The following is a 17375-nucleotide window of genomic DNA, read 5'->3' on the forward strand; positions in this document are numbered from 1 at the left end:
TAATATTTTGTCACTCTTAAAGATATCACATCATTGCAAGCCCTTGCCACAAGGAGATCTTTAGCAGAATGTCCAAGCTGCTCTTTTCCATACGATGAAACTTTCATTATATGAAAGAACACAAGTCATGGAGGTCTAGCAAAAATGACAGAATTTAAGTTTTGTGCTGAACTATCTCTTTAAGTATAAACTTAATGCCTCTTCTTCATCTAACACAGGTCACGATAGTTCCATCCGCTTGTGGAACCTGGACAGTAAGACGTGTGTACAGGAGGTTACCGCTCACAGGAAAAAGTCGGACGAGGCCATATACGACGTTGCCTTCCACCCATCTAAGGCATACATAGGAAGTGCTGGAGCCGATGCCCTGGCCAAAGTGTTTGTATAAAAGCACGTCCGAATTAACCCATACGTAAAGACCGAGTGAAAGAAAGGACTGCTTCACTGCCTTGTGTAACAAGAGTAGCATTTCTCACACTACATTGAAGTGGCTTCCACCTTCGCTGTCAGACTCACACCATACACAAAATACCAGGTGCCAAGAGGGGGACGTGCCGTTTTTTGCGATGCCAGTGTGGAGTGCTCAATCAGTTTTAATCTTCTTTTTGTTTCCTCAAAAAAAGAAAAAAAGTAACTGTAATTTACTGTAAGTCAAAGCTGGAGTGAAACCAGTGTTTGTAGCCTATCGACTGGTTTTGAACTGAGCTGATAATGTGTCCTGTAGGTATGTTTCAGTGACCATGGAGTGGTTATCATGTTCATCCATCAGTAGATTGTCACCGACCATCATCCGGGCACCAGAGGAACTGCTTCCCGCCCTGCCGAGCCATAAACCAGACCCTAATCTCAGTCGCCCTCCTCACCCTAATGTAGCGTGCAAACAAATACAGTTAAACTCGGTCAACCTTCATACCTTTAGCGTTTGTCTCATTTCTTTGTGTAAAAAAAGTATAGTTTTTATAATCAATTTTATATAAATAAAGACTGTCATAAAACCGCTGAAAATCACATTTTTTAAAGGGACTATAATCCCACTCAAGCCCTCCATTTTACGCGGTGGTCCTTCATGAAGGTCTTGTGTCTCGGGGTGGAAGCCCTGGATGAGTGCTCTCTTTACGCAAACTACATTGCTTTAACGTTGTTTTATCATCACATAACGGAGAGACTGTACGCTAGTAGAGGCACAGCGCGTGGTGCCCCGAGAGCTTTTAGGAATCTACAAATAAACTGCAGCATCCTGTCACTATGTGATGTTTCTGTACACCTTACTGTAAAATGAGTTTAAGTATCACAGTTTAGAGATCCGAACGTTATTGGCTTATTTATTTTCAGTTTGTGTGGATAGTCTTATCCTTCGATGGTAAGTAAAAGATTGGGCTGTTGCTAACCAAACGGAACAGGTAATTAACGTTTATAGGTTCATATAAAAGCTTTTTAAACATACAGTTTCATAGTTGGCTGGAACCTGGGTTTAAATTCACCTCAAACTTTTTAAAGTCAGGAGAAAAAAAAAATAATGTCATAATCTCACCCTCATGTCTTTACAAACCTGTATGACTTTGTTTCTTCTGTGGACATAAAAGCTATTTTGAGAAATGTCTCAGTGTTGTCGTTTTTTTCCCGCCCTCATAATATAAATCGATGATCGCTAAAACAGGTCCAGATAGCTCCTGTTGTTCCGCATAAGAAAACTTCAAATGTGTTTGAAAAGACACGAGGATGAGTAAAAAAAAAATGACACAATTTTTAATTTTTTTGGGAGTGGAATAGCTTGCATTTATACAAAATTTTTGGTTTGGTCGTTCTTCCCCAATCTGTTCAACGATTTTAAAGAAAACAATGCAGTTTATGGTGTAACAAAAGACCTTTTGTTTGTGTAATGCATGATTAATACTACAATAAAGTATTTTTTCTAGTCTTCCAAAAGTTCCGATCAGTTTGATGAGTTTTGTAAGGTTTTTGATTTACTACGAATCAACAGATTTTAAAGATTGTACCACATAGCAAAACAACTGTTGAAAAGTAATGTATATAAAATGTCTATAATAAATATTAAATGGTGTATCTGTATATGCAACATGCCCCTTGTCTCGATAATTAATGCAGCTGTGCGTTATCACGTATTTGATTGACGGTTCATAGATGATGACGAATGATGATTGCCAAGATTCACGATTTTAATAAAGCTTGTGAGAGACTCCGATTGAACAGACCCTCTGCTACATAAATTAATACATGTAACTTGAATATGTTGCGGCTTCTGATTATGCTCAGCCTGTTCACAAGAGGATATTCAGCTGGTTAAGTTGTACAAACACTTTGTCCTTTATTGAGAAGAAATTAATAAATTATAAACAAATGTACAAGCAGTTTGATGCCCCTCCTCCCCTCTCTGTTCATTACGTGAGGCAGTAAATCATGCATATGGAAAGGTACACAGAAAAAAGGTTCGATAAATACATGAATGTAAACGGGAGGGAATTACATATAATCAAAACGCTAACTTTTCAACCGTGATACTCCTCTCACACCCAGACATACGTGATTCATTGTGACGTTGTGAATGTATTGCGTGTGTATTGTTTGGTACCCCTGGGAAGGACCATGTCTTATATAACCCAGATCTATTTATGTAATTGTGAGAATGAAAGCTGTCTATTCGTGCACTGCCATGAAAATGCATAAGAGGGCGCTGTTTCACTGACAATTCTCTTCATGACTGCTTTTGCTCACCATCTTCTGTACTTGTACTAACCTTGCTCAACTGGAATTGAATCTTCAAGTCCCGAAATTAATATAAAAGAGCCTTTTGTTACAGTGACTCCTCCACAGGAAAAAAGACTTGCCAGAAGCAGTGAAAGAATGTTTTTTTTCACCAGGAACATATAAAGACAGACTACAAATCACAAATAATTACATTCTCCACATTATAGAGAAGTTGACATACAATACTGTGATACATTCTCAAAAAAGCTGAAAAAACCTTTGGATCAAACATACCAGTTCCTTTATAACAAAACCGTTCAAATCCCTTTTCTTACAAAAAAATCAAAAGCCATAAGACGAAAGCGTTGTTTCTTATTCACGCCCGCCCTTTTTCTCCTTCCTATCCTCCATTTCTTACTTCCTATTCTTGCACTAAAGCAGTTGCACTGTTTAATTGAACTCTGTGAAGTCCCTGCAGATGCCCCGTACGATGGGCTGCTGGAACTGCGCCAGGCCGGTGAACTCACGAGTGAAAAACACATGGCTCTCCTTGGGCTCGGATGCCATCGCCTTCAGATCTTCCATTGGAGCCCAAGCCACTCCAACCGTGAACACAGTGACCCCTGTGACAAAACAGGAAGTGCATGGTCAGGGTGGCATCACACTTATTTACTTTCTAAATGCACTATATATTTTGTGATTAAGTAGGCCTACTTTTAAAACTCTTAAATGTTCAAGATTAGCTGCTTTCAGCCTTTACATATGCAGGGACCCCCACCCACTCCCTCACCACCTCAGGGACCTTCACTATTAAAAATAAAGCTACATTTTGTTGATTACACTTTATACTAACTTTAAATAAGAACATTATCTTCTCAAAGGACCCCCTGGACCTTCAGGGACTTGAAGTCAAGATGAAATGTTAGTGTAAAAAGCGTACCATCTCTCTGGGCGGCCATTGCCGGCCCTCTCACATCATCGTAAGATTGTCCATCGGTGATGATGATGAGATACTTCCTGTTGGAGCTTGTGTGGGGTTTAAAGAGACTCCGCACAGCAAAGTTGATGGCGTCTCCAGTGGCCGTTCCTCCGCTCATGTATGGGATGTTCTGCAGGGCCCTCAGAGCATTATCTTTCGTGATGTGGTCATTGAAGTTGAACTCCATCCTTTGGTCGTAGGTGAACTGGATGGCACCGATGCGAGATCCAATGTCGGAGATGTCAAAGTTGCGTGCGATGGAGACAAGAAGGTCCAGCACAAGCCGGAAATTCCCATCACCTACACTGCTGGAGCCATCGATCAGGAAGCCCAGGTTTACTGAGTTATAGCACGTCTTGCTGCAGAGCATCTGATCGATGGAGCAAAGTTTATGAGCTAGTGGCTTCACAAACTTGTTGGTGCCGAACCAGCTGGGCATGGTGAAAGTGAAGAACTCATTGTCCTTGCACACTGCCTGTGAGATACATGTCAGTATAAGTGGATTTTAGTAAACTCAAATGTTCCCATTGATGAATTTTTGTATGTGTGTGAGAGAGAGAGGTTCATGAATTCATATGTTAAACATCTCACCTTTCTCATGAAGTCTTGATCGTTGACCAAGCCAATCTCCTCGGGAGAAGGTTTGGCCACAGACACAAAGAAGACGTTAATGCCAGACTCTCTGGCTAAAATTGCCGCCTCCTCCACATTATCAGAAGGCCACCCATCAACAAAAACCACAATGACCCGTGGGTAACCTCTCCGCACACCAAAATCCGGATTGAAAAAGTTCCTCACAGTGTGCAGTATGGCCTTACCTGTGCAGAAGACAATAACTCAAGCCTGCCAAGTTCTGCTCATTTCAGCTTAAGCATCATCAATTATTTATTATTCCAACTAAAACCATTATGTAAGTGCCAGATTTTAAAAGAAGGAGTCAAAACAAAATCAGATTGACTGTGAAAACAAAGGATAATGCATTTACAGTAATGTACTTACACCTGATAACTATGAGCCAAGGCACTCTGGATTTCAAGGGGTTTCAATGCCCAAATGTGAACATTTTAGCACATTACATTGCTATGCCAGTAGGTGGCGACAAGTGACTGTCTCTTTGATTGGGTTATTGTTTAATTCTTTCAACAACACTTTAGGAACAAAACAAATGGCTGTCTTTGAGTAACTGAATCATTCAGTCAACCGATTCATTTAAAAACACTCAGGCTGTATCCTAAATCGCATACTCTCTTGAGTAGGTACTAGTTTTGAATAAGTAATTTGGCCTAATTGCATAGTAAAGTGTCCATCGGCTGCACACTTCAGAATCTCACGGAAGTAGAATGAATTCAGACATACTTCACCTACTATATAGTAAGGAAGTATGCGATTTAGGATGCAGACTCGTTTTTCAGGAATGAAACAAGTGACTGTGTTTATGAGCGACTGTGTGGTCATTGAATCATTCACTCGATTCATTTAGGAACAAAACTGAGTGTGGCTTGGAGTTGGCTCTGCTGTAGCTTCGTTTGGAATTATTTTAGTTGACAGAGCAAAACTAGGCAAAGTAACTGAAAACATGGTCTAAAATATAAGCCACTTAGTAGTAACTTCTTGTTCGTTGAACTTTTGTATAAAAGCGACATCGGACTACATGATTGGAGAAGTCCGGTATACGTCACCCTCTCTGGTCTGTTGTTTAAATGGAATTTTAGTTTGTCTTATATTTTTCCAAAAAGGGTGGTATTGATTTGCTCTAGATTCCACCCAATCATTCGTATGAAATGTGTGTTGAAGGGCAAGTTAAAAACCTGTATTTGTATTGCCCCCAATGTACGGGATCTCTTTGATGGCAAAAGTCACATCTTTGGCTGTCGTATAGTTTGTCAAGTAGAATTCAGTTCGAGGTGTCTCGCTGAAAGAAAAACGTGAAATTTTAGGCTACTTATTGACAATGAAAGAAAAAACATCAAATGTGATAAACACCTTGGATGTGCACAGATCACCTGGTTTGCACCACTCCTACATGAGGACCTGGTGTTCCGACCTTCAGCATGGTTGCAAGCTTACTGACAAAGTTCTTTTGCAAGATGAACCGCCGCTGTCCAATGTTGTAGCTGCTATCCAGCAGCAAAGCCATATCGACTGGGCAATCTGAAACAAGGGAACATTTACAGTACTTGCATGTCATGGTACTTTGACAATTTAAAGTTAGAATAGTAAATCAGGCCATACAGACCTCTGTTTGCTGTTGTTGGAGGAGGCTTCTTCACAGGTTTTTTGACTGGTTTCTTGGCTGCAAGGGAGAAATAGGAATGCTCAGTGTAGACTACATAAGTAAACTATCTAGTTAAAAACTTGTTACCTGCTCCAGACGCAACTGTGGCAGAACTGCTGGTTTGGCTGGACACTTCCAAAGGCAAGCTAATTGCTCCTGAGACAAAATAACAAAACATTTAACCAGACAAACCTTTATGAAGTCTAAAATGACTTGAGTTCATTTTTATATTCTGGATAATTTTATTCACTATATTATTTATATATTCTAACTGATCTCAATTTTCCTAAAGTTCTGTCCTAGTTATACTTACTGAGAATAGGAGGCAGGTCTTTTTGAAACAACAAAGTTGTATGTTTAAAAAAGTAAGTTCATCGTGAACAATGTATTATGATATCATGATTACACTAATTCAGAATTATTGTTTTAATTCAGTATTATAATAATATTAACACTATAATCCATTGTTATTAATATAATTCAAGTATTGTATTATATTATATTACATTATTCCACAGAGTGCAATGAAGTGCTACATTGTCTGCATCTGTAAACAAATCTATACATTTGAAATCAAAACAGACAGGCATTTGTAATGGTGCAAATCGTAATTGTCTCCACTCACTGGCCACGGTGAAAGATGAACTCCATTGGGACAGCGACTGAGACTGGACACCATGAGCGTAAGAGCTGAGGTAGTTTGTCCTCCCTTGCAGTCCGTGAACCTCCACAGGTCCACCAGATAGACTTATGATCCCTCTGGATGACACAGACATTTTTTTCCTTGCTATCGGAGTTTTTTACACGAGTCTATCAAGTTTGTATCATTATCATTACTTCTGTGATTGTACCTGTGTATTGCTGCTCCACATATGCTGGAAATAGAAGCATATACTCCTGAACCAAAGACTGACAGACTCCACAGAGTGCAGTTTGCTGGGCAGAGCACTAGCTGACGGGTGTCTGGTAGATCCACCGAGCGAGTTCCACAGCTAATTGGTTTTGGAACTAACCACGTATAACAAGACATTATCCATAAAATGATTATTTTCTTGTCAAATAAAACAAACATATTAAACATTCTGAACTCAAAAAAGTAAATGTATTTCAAAAGGTCTATTAGCTACTAATAAAAAAAAAAAATCAATTCATTAATACAAACAATAAAACAATACAAAAGTAATATTGTGGAACTTAAAAAAAAAGAAGATATTTTCAAATTTAAAGTTGAAATTCTTCTACTTTGAAACAGTTTCTACAAATTTTAACTCCATTCTTTGCATTTAGTATGAAAAGAGTTGGGGGGGGGGGGGGGGGAGAATATGAAAAAGGAAGTCACTGACCATTTAATTCAGATCCAAAAGTGCAACAGCTCAAAGACAGAATACCTGTAAAAACGTGGAAAAAAATTATGATAATTCATAATTACATAGAAGAAGCGTTCAGTATCAGTCACTTTAAACAAATGAATCACCTACCTAATACATGAAGTACAGCAAACCACGTCGACATGGTTAATGAAGATACCTGTAAAGACAAAAGAACATTATACCAGACAACAATGAATAAACTTTTTTTTTTCTATAAAAAAATCACTAAACCTTCTAAGGCTTTTAAATCTTTATTTTTCCTTTTATCTGGGTGTGTAAAATTTATTTGGCACACAGAAGTGAAATCAGATATGATCCAGGAAAAATGTAATCTCCCCAGACACATCCATCACAAACAGCTCCTTTGGAACTGCATACTTCAGTTAATCCACTCACAGAATGAGGTAGAAGAAGAGAGAGAGAGACAGAATGGAGAAGAAAAAAAAGATGCATATCTGGATTATTACAATTATCTCTATTAAAATGCATTAAACAGCCAAAAATCATCAAACACATATGAAGATTAAATCCAACTTACAGATATTGTGTAGGATGACGTTTCTTCAGCCTTAAAAGCTTTATAGAAAAGAAAAATGAAGTAATTCCGTTATGGATGATATTCCAGAGGTGTCTGAATATTGAGGAAAGAGCTAGTCCTTTAAATAATGTCCCCGAAAACCCCAATGATTCTCTGCTGACATCACAAGAGGCGGGCCTTACATCCAAACCACCTGAAAAGGACATTGTTTTAAATTCTCCTACTTTTCAGCCATTTAGATCAAATATATGTACCAAGAGAATAACTAAATGCTATAACTCAGTTTATTCAGAGGTGGTGAGTAACGAAACAGAGAGCTAAAAAGAGGAGAATAAAAAAACACATGAACACATGTCATGATTAGGCCCTGACTGGGAGCCAAAACTTTACATTGAGGCTAATGGGGTGTAATTAACCTTGATTCAGAGTTATAAATATTATCTAAACTCACAATCTCACCCCAAATGGTCCGAATGATAAGAATGGCAGTCTATTAAGAAGACCTGACCAAAGAATGGAGACTTATCAGCCAATAGATAAAAGCACAAGTAGTCGTGTGACAGATGCTTTTATCCCAAGTCCCTTTCAGAACACATATATTTGCTTCACTGTGGTTTTAAAAATGAACACGCATCTTGAACATGGCTTATGCTGAAAAAACTGTTAATTGTTTTTATTTGCAATATACGGAGAGTGCTTACTGTGAAAGGGCAATTGGGTGCATTAGCATGACACTGTCCTGTTTTCAAAGAGGTCTTTGTCTTCTCCTAGTAACTTTTATGTAATCCTCCTTCATCAGCTCTACTGTGGACCATTTCCGAGGTTAATCCTGGCAGCAAACAGGAATATGATAGGTCCATGTTTACTGTGGCATCTCACAACTCATTGGCATTTACTTATTAAGTGCTGTGGAAGTTTGTAGGAGTACGTAGTGTGCGACAAGGTGCTTATTCAGTGCGACAGGTAAAAAACCTCTCAAGGAATGATACTCAATCATCTTAGAACAACTGCTCATTGTAACAACTGGGAACTGTCCCAATGGCTCAATTAATGAATATTTCACAGAACACAAAGTCCATGTCAGATTCAAGCGGCCTTTCAGGAGAACATTCTTGGGAAGGTCATGGTGGAAAACATTAAGTCTCTCAACCAGAGTGTGAACTTCCATATCAAGTAAAGCTTGGTTAGATAAACCATTCATGATTAAATTCCAGCGGTTTAAATCGCTTGTTGATGGTGTGCCAACATGAAACAAGACAGGGTGGGCTGGTACTTTAGATTGTGGATAGTAAACAAAGACACAATCGGGTGGTATTATTAAATAATAAAACATAATATGTAAAAATGGTAGTATTTTAATTATTAAAAAATATATATAAAGTCGCTGTTTGGATTTAAATAGGAAAATGCTTAAGAGTCGATGATTAGATAATTATTGCAGTGATTATTATTTTTCTAGCATGTTTGGCAACAGTTCATCAAGAGGTGCATACATTTATCAGTCAAGATCTTGTATTGACAATGCACGAGTCCAGCACTCTGTAAAGTCTACTCCAGCACATCCCAACGACTTTCAATGAGTTTGAGCTCTGGGTTCAGAGGTGCCAAATCATGTGTGAAAATTATTCTTCATGCTCCCTCTCAACCATTCCTTCACAGTTTCTTGAGCAGCAAATCAGCATATTTGAATGATTTCTGAAGGATTAGAATGATTTTATGTGACACTGAAGACTGGAGTAATGATGCTGAAAATTCAGCTTTGAAATCAATTACATTTTTAAATATATCAAATAGAAAATTTATTTAAAATTGAAATAATATTTCACAATATTACTGTTTTTACTATATTTGTTGAGCATAAGAGACATTTTTCAAAAACATTTAAAGGGGTGGTATAATGCCCTTTTCACAAGATGTAAAATAAGTCTTTGATGTCCCCAGAGTGTGTTAGTGAAGTTTTAGCTCAAAATACCCCACAGATATTTTTATATAATATGTTAAAAGTGTCAATTTTTGAGGGTGAGCAAAAACGCACCGTTTTGTGTTTGTCCCTTTAAATGCAAATGAGCTACTGCTCCCGGCATAGGGGGCGGAGCTTCAACAGCTTGCACTCACACAGACATGCACTGAAAATTTCAAAAACTTTTAGCCTTTTATGTTCAAACCGGATTCAGATAATGATGGAGACGAGACTCAAGAAGAAGTGACAACATGTAGAATGCAACAGGACATTTCTGAATGGTTAGTTGATGAATTTATGTACCTTATGTGTAGTTATCTTCTAGCCATTGATTAGCATATTCTGTCTTGATAATCTATAAATCGTGTCCAGGGGGCGGGATTTATGGAAATTTTAGGGTTAGTGATGTCACTAACCCGTGATGAAGCTCATTTTAATCCCTACCAGCCATTTGTAGTAGTCCTTAAAAAGCGATTTCTGTAAAAGCAAATATCTTCCTTTGCTTTGAACTTTGAGTATTGTAGCTTTGCAGATGTTGTTTATGCTCAAACAACAACATTACACACTAACTAAATTTAAAAAAGGGAAATCATAATCAACCACCCCTTTAAAAAATCTTACTGAACCTAAACTTTGAGTTTATAGGATCTACAAGGCATTATATTTCATAAAGAGATTTAAAAAAGTGTTACCATATCTTTACATAAATGCATATAAATGTTAATGGTTACACTTTATTTTACAGTAGGTGTACTTACAGTGAACTTACCTAAGAAAGTACTGGGTAACATAAGTTAACTACATGGGTTAAGGTTAGGTTTAGGGGTAGGCTAAGGGTTAATACCTAGTTATAACTGTAATTACTATAAGTAGTACATAGTATGTACATGCAGAAGAGGACTGTAAAATAAAGTGCTACCATGTTAATATTAGATTTTGCTTGATTTTTCTAGGAGAATTTGCCAGGCTCAAAGGGAAAACAGTGTGTTCCTTTATGTAATAGAACAGGTTTAGTGTTAAGCAGGTGATGATTTCCTGTGACTTGTTATTACAGTTTGTTCCCATTGGGGCAGCTGATGGTCATATGGAAAAGTTGGCTTGACTCCTCTGGCTTTGTGCAGTCAGATGAAAAACGCTGAATTAAAGCAAAGTGACACACATGTTTCTTCCCAGGCCAGCATTGCGCTGTCACGTTTCACACCATGTGAGACTTCATGGGAGATCCACAGCCTTCGTCCAAGAATGCATAGACTACCACTCCACTCCCTATAAATAGTAGTAGCCGTCTAATACTTCGATGGATGTCTCATTTAGGCGACCGTCTTCACCTACACAAATATTAGCCTTGGCTAATGCTGTGTAGACTTGAGCCCAGATTTGTCTGCTGAAAAGAGAAATTTATTTTCCCCAAATAAATAATAATAATAAAAAACATTCTCTATGTTGGAAACATTAACCAGAAAATACGAAATTTCACGATTAATATAAGAGAATATATAGGCTATATTAGGTTTCTTGGAGATTTTGGACATTGTGAATACACCACAGAAAAAGTGATAGTTTCCAAATGTGGGCAGAATGAAGATTTGCAGCAGTTAAAAAATGATAGAAAAATAGCTTGAGTTTTGAGTTTGTTGAGTATTGAGTTAGACATTTCATCTGAGTGATTTTATGTTTTTGCACTTAGTAGGGTCATTTATGGAGACCTCCTATACTAATACCTTATGTACTTTTCACTCTCCATTAGAGCTAATGGACATCTAGTTCAAGTAAATGTCAATGTGTCATACAGTATATTGTCAAAAGCTTGACAGTGAATGGCAGTAGCTTTTGCAATATGTTTTAGCCTATCATTCAAAAGTTTGGGTAGGGATTTTTGTGCATAAGAGACTTATTCACACAAAAAATCTTTTTTTAGGTAGGTAGTGAACATTTGACATCTTCTCATCTCTTAGTGTAGGACTTAATGACTTTCTTTGAATTCTTCACGAATTTCCTTCCAGTCTTACAATTATACACCACACTGATAAAATTTTCCAGAATTCAATATCTTTTCAAACTGTATAGTAGTCCTGCACCAACATAAGCCTATGGGTCTGCGCCAAAAAAATCTCATTGCATAACGGACCTACTTTAACCCCCGGCACCACTAATTTGAGAGAACATTCACCACAACACCATACGCACCAAGATCTTCTTATTTTGTGACCACCATGTGGGACTAATTCTCTCTGCAATCATTTGAAGAGGTGACATGCATGAGTAGAGAAAGTTTGAGTGCTGTGAACGGGGCAGGAGGGAGACATTTCCCACAACCGTAAGATCAGGCCACTGAGGTGTTAGTCATGTCTTTGAGAAAAATCCTTGCTCATACCAAATTACCACTCGCTCCAAACCTCTGATACAGCGTTTAACACATACACGGTGTACAAAACACTTTGGTCTGCTTTTTACCTGTATTACCTATAATCATATTAAAGCATGTTATTTATTGCATAAATTGAATATTATTCATCCTGTTCAACCCCTCACTTGACAATTATAAACTGATTATCTGTGTACTATTTTTCTGTTCTTTGCCAGGTTCTAATTTCTTTGTGACCTATAGGTCATAGTTGTTTGCTTTTAATCTATTTGTTCTGAAACCAGTTACTGACCTTGTCTGTTCTTGGAATTACGACTCTGGATTGTTTGACTCTTCCCGCTGCTCTGTTTGGACTCAAGCTTTCGCTGTTCCTCTGACTACGAGCATGCCTGCTGCTTTTGAATTATGTGCCTGGATAATATAAATAAAGCACCATTACCTGACTGTTCTGTTCATTCTGCGCTTGAGTAATTCGTACTCAGTCCTGACATTACAGTCTGGTCAAACATGGACTCATTTGAGGACAGAGACAGGAGGTCTTACTCGGCAAACACCAGGCTTAATTTGTGAATCCTGCTCTTTATCATCCAGCCCATCATCCTAGAGCTTCTCACCATGATTCCTTCTAGTGCTTTTGTAACAGACTTAGGCCAGTAAGAGATGCGTATGTAAACCTCACTCTCCTGATCTGAAGAGGCACTAGCGACTGACGCTAGAGGCTGCAGTCTTTAGCATCCTTGTTAGTGCGCCCGCTCTCACATCGAACGGGATTCGCCAGTTCGAATCCCGCTTGGAGTGGGTCGAGTAGGACCGGTGACATTTGGTGCCGTGACCCAGATGGGAGTGAGGTTAGCGGGGTGAGTGTAACAGATGTAGGCCAGTAAAAGCTACAAGTCTAAACCTCACACTATAGGCTGCAGTCTTTAGCGTCTCTTTTTAGTGCGCCCGCCTCCCATGCCGGAGACCCCGGTTCGAATCCCGCTCGGAGCAGGTCAGGTAGGACCGGGGACACTTTGTTGATTATAATGAGGTTTAAACCTCACCACTGATTACCACCCATCATGTTTGACCGGATGGGAGAATGAAGATGGAGATAAATTAGAAGTGGAGACCTGGGTTATTATATAAACTTAAACTAAAACTAAAATGAAACATGATTTCATTTAGTTTTGTGTACTACCATATCTGAAACTAAAACTGAAATAAAATTAATAAAACTATATACTATAAAACTAACAAAAATGACAAAATCACTTACTAAAATTTTTAACAAAGTATATGTTAATAAAACCTAGCTATAATAGCATCTCAATGAGACATTCATGATTTGTTGCTCATCTTTAATGGGCTTTCAGTGCCATTAACCAAAATTTCAAACTTTGATTAGCTTGTGAAATATATATATTTTTCATGTATGTAATATTATTAATTTAATATTACTTAAATAATTATATATATGCTATATAATTCTGAATTTAAAATTAGGAAAGCTGTAGGGTGGTTGGAGCCATTTTATTTGCATTTGCATATTGTCTTTATTTTATTTTATCCTATCCTGTTTTTGGTTAGCGAGAGAGATATTTCCTTATTCATCAAAATTGATTCTTTTCCCTCTTTATTATTTTGGCCTTTCCTCTTCCAGACATATTTTATACCTTACCTAATATTTTTACTTTATTCCTTACCTAATATGTGTGTGTTTGATGTGCTTGGGCGAGAGAAGGGATCTCCAGCAACCTATTTCTCACTCCTCCCTAACCCTAAACTGGGGAGGATGTAATACAGACTTACCATTAAATGTGTGTCAACACTTCACAAACCACAGAGACAGAGATGAAGCGAAATAGGCCCATTAACCTCAATTTTATTGGATTCACACAATAACCTCACGTTCAACATGAAGCATCTGTACAAATGACTCACTAGTAGCCTGGAGTGTCCTAATCTGTTTGTATTTGTTGTGAAATTAAGATAATACATAAAGTGAATGTACTTTATCATCATAATATTATTATCATCATCATCTTATATAAACATTCAGAGCACATAAACTAACATAAGAAAGACAGCTAAAGTCTTCCAGAGTCGCTGGGTTTCCTCATTAATCTATAAGGACTGATACTCCTATGTGACTCTGTTAAAGGGCTACGCTGGCGTTCTGATTCAGGAGGGCTCTCTGGGCTGCTTTCACTTGCCTTATGGTCCATCTCTACAGGCTCATCCTCCCCAAAGCAGTCCACATCGAGCTGCACATCACCAGGCCGGGCCAATGGCACAGGAGGGGTGTGCCTGTGCGCTGATGTGGGTCTGAGACAGTAAAACAGAGCCTGCAAGTCCTTCCGGAACTTAGAGCTCATGCCAATGTAGATAAACGGATTGTAGAAACTTGCTGACTTGGCGAAGAGGCTTGCCAGGATGCCGTTGAGTGGGGGTACTTGGTAACCCCAGGCAGACCACATGGAAATGACTGCGTACGGGGACCAGGCCAACAGGAAGGCCGCACACACAATGAGGGAAACCTGGAGCGAGAAACACAGTACGACACATGCGTGAGTATGAAGCTGAGGGCAATAGTTATTTGTTAGATGATAAGTGAAATTTATGGGCCAATTGTTTTACCCGTGTGATGCTGCGTTCAATCTTTTTCTGCCTCTCGCTAACATCTCCTCCCCTACTGAACTTGTGGCTGGAGTTGACCGTGCGGATGATGGACACATACGTGAAAACTATAATGAACAGCGGCACGAAGAAGTTGAAGAAGAAAATGCTGATGACGTAGAGCTTGAACGGAACGGAGTACAACGCTCGTGTCCAGTCGATTTCACACGTCCCATACCTGCGAGCTGCAGAAGAAATGAAATTCAAAGAAATCTCAATTTCAAATTTTTTAAGATGGTAAACATCCTTGTTACAGTCCTACCTCTGTAACTGCCCCAGCCCAGAAGCGGAGCTCCAGCCCAGAACAGAGAGAACAGCCAGACCGCAGTTATGACCAAGCAGATATTACACTTGTTGACCTGATGAGCTGAAGAACATCAGATCAGCACAGCCCTCAGCGTAATCGTGCTGATTTATCTAGCATTTGTGCAGCCAAGGATAAATCGCTTCTACAAATGGAAAAATAACAGTCCTAGATTTATCAAAGATTCAAGTTCAGAAGTTTTTAGGTTCAACCACTTATTGTTTAATAAAAGACGAAACAAACAGGACTTGCTGGTATTCAATGTGTCCTACTGTAGATCATTTTGTCTCCCAAACAGGATGATTCCCTTGTAAAAATAATACAATTTATTCTGATAATTTATAATAAAAGTTAAATTTTTATTTGATTGATGTTTATTATTATTATAATAATTTATTAAAATGGTCTTTAGAAAGCAGAATTAAACTAATACCCTCAAATTTGCTAAACATTATTATTTATAAATGTCTTGAATATAAATGGCATTTTAAAATTTGGGTTAATGTTTTTAATTTATATATTAGAAAACTACATTTCCCCCCTAATTTATTTCTTCACATACCCCCTAGCACCCACTTGCAACTCCTGAACATCAGTTTAAAAACTAGAATTTTTACTTATGCGAGACCACTTCCTTTCCTAACCTCTCTAAGAGTAATGTATGCAGCTATTTGTAGCCTAATAGTCAATAATACTATGAGAATGTGAAATAACCGATTCGGCAAATCGATTTAGCACAGATTTTGTAACGTAATTGCATGAGCACCTGGACTAAATACTGGATAGCAGCCATACAAAGGTATAATAACCCAGTAGGTTTGGCCAAGATAGAGCATACCATGCTGAGGGTGGCAACCTTTGATGTAGCGGATGACACTGATGGCTGTCAGTGTGTTGATGCTGATGAGTCCGAAGAGCAGGATTAGGAATCCATCCACCTGGCCAAGACACAATATCTTATACATTGCAAGCAGGTCTGGCATTCTGAGGCAGTAATCGCTCTTACTTGTCTCATCACCCACTAACCAGGCCCTGGGGAACAAGCCAGCTAGATTAGGGGATAAAGGGACACATGCCTGTGTACTTGGAACAACTACAAATGATTCCTCTCTTCAGCCCCTCCTGCCTCATAACACCACCTGCCAGACTGCAGCTCTCACACCAGATATCGTGTGATGTCCTCTAAGAGCATTCAGTGACGTGAACTGAAGGGAATCATGCTGAAAGGCACTTGATCATTTGAACTTTGTACCTGAATCTCAAATAAAATCATTTACTCACCCTTATGTCGTTCCAAACATTTATGACTTTCTTTTCTCTGTAGAACATAAGATATTTTGAAGAATGTTTTTGTCCATACGATGATAGCCAGTGTGGTTCAAAACAACAGTGGACCCCTTTAACTTTCACGGGCTTTTTTCAAAATATGTTCTACTGAATAAAGAAAGTCATACAAGTTTTAAGTGGCATGAGGGTGAGAATCAACCCCTTACCTTGCAAGTCCAAAATGTCTTTATAAGATAGCCTTCATCTCTGAACACATCAAAAACTTCAAGGATTCCTCGAGAATATCCAAAAATAGCAATGCTGGCGTCAGAAATGGCAAGGTTTAGAGTTAAGATATCCTGTGGTTTGAGAGACTTTCTTTGCTTAGTTAAAAGTAATATTACAACCCCATTTCCAATCCAAGAGAGCCATCCTATCAAAGAAAAAAATATAAAAATCACCTATTGTTTATTCTCACAAGACATTTAAATGTAGTGAAGCTCAAGAAGAAACAAACCATATTCAGGTATAGAGAATATAAAACAATTAGACAATTACCTAGTATTACCAAATAGACACCAATAGCGGTTTCTCCTCCATTCGACACTCTGTAGACTGTGACATTTGAGGGAAGAACATTGTGGATGTCCATCTTCCATGAAAACCATTAGGTTGGACTCATCTCAGGGTGACGTTTGCTATGGTTCACGGTATTTCTCTCTTCATTGGTGGAAATTCAGCAGACACACACAGGCCACCCGGACTAGACCAAATGCCCTGGATCTACACTTGAGCACACATTTGAACTGTAACAGAGGACCTATGTTGATCAAGACTAGGTGTAATCTCCTGGGTGTAATCTTGTTAAAGACTTTAGAGACTGAGGTTTTTGGGACAGTTCTTGTCAGTCACCAGACCACTTAAGGCATTTGCCTCAGCTCTTGAACTCACCCG

The 17375-nt window shown here is 38.5% G+C and overlaps 3 protein-coding genes across 4 annotated transcripts in view; 1 reads left to right on the forward strand and 2 right to left on the reverse strand.

Annotated features, from left to right (window-relative positions):
- The window catches only part of strn3 (striatin, calmodulin binding protein 3), a 23445-nt gene extending 21519 nt beyond the window's left edge, over positions 1–1926 (forward strand). For both annotated transcript variants that reach the window (XM_079853314.1, XM_079853315.1), the window contains exon 16: positions 219–1926. In XM_079853314.1, the coding sequence (XP_079709440.1) occupies positions 219–388 (170 nt within the window). In that variant the 3' untranslated portion in view covers positions 389–1926. The remainder of the gene's footprint in view (positions 1–218) is intronic.
- On the reverse strand, positions 1727–7963 carry coch (coagulation factor C homolog, cochlin (Limulus polyphemus)). Its single transcript, XM_079853316.1, has 12 exons — positions 7869–7963; positions 7439–7487; positions 7304–7348; positions 6812–6968; positions 6586–6719; positions 6048–6116; positions 5922–5978; positions 5689–5836; positions 5494–5597; positions 4277–4503; positions 3647–4160; positions 1727–3329 (listed from the first exon to the last, which is right to left on the reverse strand). Exons 2-12 carry the CDS (start codon positions 7470–7472, stop codon positions 3157–3159), a joined length of 1662 nt encoding a protein of 553 aa, XP_079709442.1. The 5' UTR covers positions 7473–7487; positions 7869–7963; the 3' UTR covers positions 1727–3156.
- A 6065-nt stretch (positions 7964–14028) lies between these two features.
- On the reverse strand, positions 14029–17258 carry opn6b (opsin 6, group member b). The gene is made up of 6 exons (XM_079852672.1): positions 16980–17258; positions 16649–16854; positions 15994–16093; positions 15114–15218; positions 14813–15036; positions 14029–14712 (listed from the first exon to the last, which is right to left on the reverse strand). The coding sequence occupies exons 1-6, from the start codon at positions 17071–17073 to the stop codon at positions 14263–14265; spliced, it is 1179 nt and encodes a 392-aa protein (XP_079708798.1). The 5' UTR covers positions 17074–17258; the 3' UTR covers positions 14029–14262.
- Between the last annotated feature and the right edge of the window lie 117 nt (positions 17259–17375).

This window comes from Squalius cephalus (genome assembly GCF_949319135.1).
Source record: "Squalius cephalus genome assembly, chromosome: 20".
Taxonomy (NCBI): domain Eukaryota; kingdom Metazoa; phylum Chordata; class Actinopteri; order Cypriniformes; family Leuciscidae; genus Squalius; species Squalius cephalus.